At 54.2% G+C, this 4,551-nt stretch overlaps 1 protein-coding gene across 1 annotated transcript; it reads left to right on the top strand.

Moving 5' to 3' along the window:
* Window positions 1-4: 4 nt before the first annotated feature.
* Window positions 5-1,298, top strand: GFER (growth factor, augmenter of liver regeneration). The gene is made up of 3 exons (XM_014540010.1): window positions 5-52; window positions 172-368; window positions 1,044-1,298. The coding sequence occupies exons 1-3, from the start codon at window positions 5-7 to the stop codon at window positions 1,204-1,206; spliced, it is 408 nt and encodes a 135-aa protein (XP_014395496.1). The 3' UTR covers window positions 1,207-1,298.
* The last annotated feature ends 3,253 nt before the right edge of the window (window positions 1,299-4,551 follow it).

The raw sequence follows: 4,551 nt of genomic DNA on the forward strand, positions 1-4,551 counted from the left end.
CCTGATGGACGTTCGCCCCCAGGGTTGGCTGTGCCTGAACCTTGCCCCCAAGGTAGGCCCGGATCCGCGCAGGACTAACGTTTGGAGCCTGGGCCTCCGGCCGGGGAGGGGAAAAGGGGAGCTTCATAGGCTTCTGGTCCGGGGAGACTGACCCTTCGCCTCCTTCCGCAGCGGGGCAGCAAATTTAGGGAAGATTGTCCTCAGGATCGTGAGGAACTGGGCCGCCACAGCTGGGCCGTCCTACACACCCTGGCCGCCTACTACCCCGACCTGCCCACCCCAGAACAGCAGCAAGATATGGCCCAACTCATACATTTATTTTCCAAATTTTACCCATGTGAGGAGTGTGCAGAAGACATAAGGAAGAGGTAAGTTACTCTGTACCGTCTGCAAGCAGCAGAGCATCCCCCCTGGAGCCTGGGCCTGTGGCCCTTGACGGATGTCATAAAGGAGAGCCTCAGAGAAATAGGTGCAGAAATGGCAGAGAATTGCCAAGAGCAGGGACAAAACAGTGGGGATTGGATCATCAGCCATCTTTCTACTCAAAGGGCAAGCAGCCTGGGGCCTTCTGACACCCATAGGCCTTTCTGGATGTGGGGGGCAAGGCAGCCCTTGCCTTTTGAAGCCTGGGCAGTTAAAAAACGGTCTCCTGCTGAGCGGAGGCACCAGGGCCCCACATGCTGAGAAACTGGTCTGGCTGTTAGGTAAGCCTTTGTGCAGGCCCCACCCTTTCCACACTGCTTGGGGCCAGGGAAGCTGGGTGAGGCTTCCTGATTGTTATGAGGTTGTAAAGTTGCCTGATCTGAGTTAATGTCTTGCCCTGGGCTCTTGTGAGGGTTTATCAAGCTCCCCACGTGAGGTTTTGAGCAGGCCTAAGAGTCCACCAAGCCTGGACACTATGGGGTCAGCCCTGTTCTGGGAATTCCTGTCTCTCAGAACATGAGATACACCTGGGTGTAGCTTACAGCAGCATCCCATCTCTCTCTGAATTGAGCTGGTGGACCACTGCCCGTCCTCATTCTCCATGTGCTTCCCCCCCACAGGATATATAGGAACCAGCCAGACACGCGCACACGGGCATCTTTCACCCAGTGGCTGTGCCGCCTGCACAACGAGGTGAACCGAAAGCTAGGCAAGCCGGACTTCGACTGCTCTAAAGTGGATGAGCGCTGGCGTGATGGTTGGAAGGATGGCTCCTGCGACTAGAGGGGGGCCAGCTAGAGCCCATGGGGGCTGCCTGGCTAGAGAGGGGCAGGGCAATCATTAAAGTGCATCGTAGCACTCTCTAAAGTGGCAGAGCCAGAGCCTGTTGTGTTTCAGTTGGGTGTTCCCCAGCCACTTCCCATGGGGCCCTTTCCTTCTCAGGGTGCTTGCTGATGGCACCCTGATGGCCTCCTCCTCAGCTGAGGTCCTGTGGAGCTGCAGGTGAAGGAGTAGAAACAGCCTAGGCTGTCCCCTCCCCCCTCTTTTTAATAAGTTTTTATTGATTTTTAGAGGCATAGGGAGATAGAAACATCGAAACATCCATCAGCTGCCTCCTGCACGCCCCCTACTGGGGATTGAGTCTACAACCAGGATGTGCCCTGGCCAGGAATCTACTGGTGACCTCTTGGTTCATGGTTGATGTTCAACCACTGGAGCGACACTGGCCAGGCTAGGCTGTCGCTTTTTTTCAGGATGTGGCCTCCTGCCCATCTCACACCCTGGTGCCCACTTCCCCACACAGGAAGGTGATAGGCTTGGCTGGCCTCTTCTGTCCCACAAAATCCTTGAGACCAGGCCATTGTCTCCCCACTGTGGCTAGAGACAGCCGCAGTGCCTGTAGCCTCAGAGGCTGTGTGCTGTTTGCCTCTCAGGAAAGAGGCCTGAGGCTAAGCTTTCCGCCCTGCTCACTGCCTACAGGGAGGGAAAGTGCAGGCATGGCTCTCCTCTGAGGGTCACCGACACCAGCTCCTTTTCTGCTCAGCACATGGCCTTCCCTAGCAGTACCAGGCTCCTCCAAGGCTCCTTGGGGTCAGCTTCCTTGGAACTCGAGACAGAAATAAAATGCTGAAGAAGTGACTTGAGAACCTGCCTTCAGTGTGTTTGCTGGGACTTTCAGTGATGGACGGGGCCTGCCCTCACTCCTCTGGTCAGCTGCTTCCTCCTGTCCAGACTCTGGCTCCTTAGAAAGAGAGGTCCCAAGACAAGAGTGGGCCAGGATATCCCAGGAACAGCAAGGAGGCGGAATTCCTGGAGCTGAGGGAGGGTTAAAGAGGTGAAGGGGAGTCGGCGTGAAGTCTTCAAGGCCCCAGCAAGGACATGGTTTTAACTCCCAGCTTCTGTGACAGGAAGGTCTTGGAGGATTTGGAGCTGAGGAATGGTGAGATGTTTCTTTGGAAAGTTTCCTCTGAGCTGAGGTGAGGCAGGCATGGGTGGAAGCAGGGAGAGCAGGCACCCATGTGGCAGCTGAGGGGGAAGCTGGCCGCAGGGTGGATGGGAGAGGATGCTGGATATATTCTGAAGGTACAGAAGAGGAAGAGCCAAAGGTGACCGGAATTCTGGCCCAAGAAGCTGGGAGAATGGAGTTGCTCTTTGTATCAGTGAGATGAAGAAGGCTGTGAGGGGAGCAGGTTTGGGGGTGACCTGGACCCAGGTTTTGAACCTTTCTGATCTGCTCAGCCATACCTGCTCCCAAGCCTTGGCTCCCAGCAAGAATGTCCCAGCAATAGTGTGTCCCATCCTGTAGTCACAAAGCTCTGGTCTCCTCTGTCCCCCATGTTTCAGCCTCTCCCTAGGCAAAGGGCCAGCCTTTGCCACGGCCTCCTCACCACCTTCACCTGACCTGTTCTCCCAGGGGTGCTGGCTTCCACAACGTGCTGCCCAGGTGACACAAAGAAATAGGTGGGGACTTGTCAGCAGATAAGTTATCTTCCTCCCCTTGATGGACTGTCCCCAGCACATCTCTGGCCTATCCTGAGTAGCCCGTGAGCCACTGTGGTCGGTTCAAGAACATACTGCCTATATCTGCTCTCTCCTTGCTTCATTTCCCTTATTCCCTAACGCGCTTCCCTGAAGTTTCATCCCCTAATAAAACTCTTAAACTTTGCCACAGACTTTTCCAGGGCAACCAGGTGAAGACAAGTGGGGCTCTAGTCCAAGAGAAGGTTCTGGCTGGAGCTGTCAGCACAGTCCAATAGCATAGAGGAGAAGAGCCATGATCATGCCTGGGGCCTCTAAGGATCACAGGTTGGACAAGAGGAGGAAAACTGAAAGGGTGACAAGGAAGGGCCTGTAAAGTAAGAGGAACATGAGATGGTGACATTCATTAGAAGCCTTGCTAGGAGAGGTGAGGACCTCAGTGTCTGAATTGCCCCTGTAAAGGGAGCAGTGACATGGGGACAGCTGGAGGAGCAATGGGGTCAAGATTTGATGTTTTTTAATATAGAAGAAAGTGCACCATGTTTGGGTGTTGATGCAAATGATTAAGGGGCAAATGGATGGTCTAAGAGACCAAGACGGGGAACAGTTGCTGACAGGTGAGAAGTAGTAGGACTGGATGCAGTTTCATGCACTTGACAGAAGACAGGTGGGCAACACCTCTGGCCACAGCTGCCCTGGGATAGGTTTCCCAGGAGGCTGGGCCAGGCACCACCCTCTGTCCACACAGATGCTATGACAGAGACCTGGATTCGAGTCCCAGTTCTTCACTTTCTATGATCCAGAACTCAATCAGTCTGCCTATTTACCACCTGAGAAGTGGGGGTGATGATAGTTTCTACCCCCACAGGTCATTGTGAAGTACTTAGCACTGTAAATGCTCAACAAATGCAAACTTGTCTTATCGTTGCCTAGATCAGCAGTCGCCAACCTTTTGGACCTCACAGACCACCAGTGGTCCTCGGATAGAAACATGGGAGTCATCCGGGCTCCTGCTGGGCTGGGCTGGGCTGGGCTGGATAGAACCTGAAGGAAGGGACACTAACGGGGGGCCCGGGGATCTATGGAAAAGACCCAGCGGTGGTACAGGGCTGGGAGGTCCCAGTTCGGCCAAACTCCCATCTCTGATGTTTCTCCCTGCTCCTTGGCCCCAAACTAAATATGTCAGTCACAAGTCAGTCCAGGAAACCCAGGAGTGGAAGGCTCAGAACCACCTTGGAATGACACCTGGCCACCCACAGGAAAGGAGCAGAGATGCCCCAGCTCCCACTTATTTTTTTAAATAAACAATTGGTGTTTTTTTTAAAAAATACATTTTATTGATTTTTTACAGAGAGGAAGGGAGAGGGATAGAGAGAAACATCGATCAGCTGCCTCCTGCACACCCCCTACTGGGGATGTGCCCGCAACCAAGGTACATGCCCTTGACCGGAATCGAACCTGGGACCCTTCAGTCCGAAGGCTGACGCTCTATCCACTGAGCCAAATCTGTCAGGGCCCCAACTCCCACTTATACTGGCCTGTGGGCTTTGCCCACCTGGACAAGTGCCCCTGGGAGCAGAGACCATCCTCTCTCCATGTCAGGCGGCTAGGACCCTCTGAAGGAGAAGCTAGGGTGCAGTGTGTGTGTGG

The sequence above is a fragment of the Myotis brandtii genome, unplaced genomic scaffold (assembly GCF_000412655.1).
Source record: "Myotis brandtii unplaced genomic scaffold, ASM41265v1 scaffold233, whole genome shotgun sequence".
NCBI classification, from domain to species: domain Eukaryota; kingdom Metazoa; phylum Chordata; class Mammalia; order Chiroptera; family Vespertilionidae; genus Myotis; species Myotis brandtii.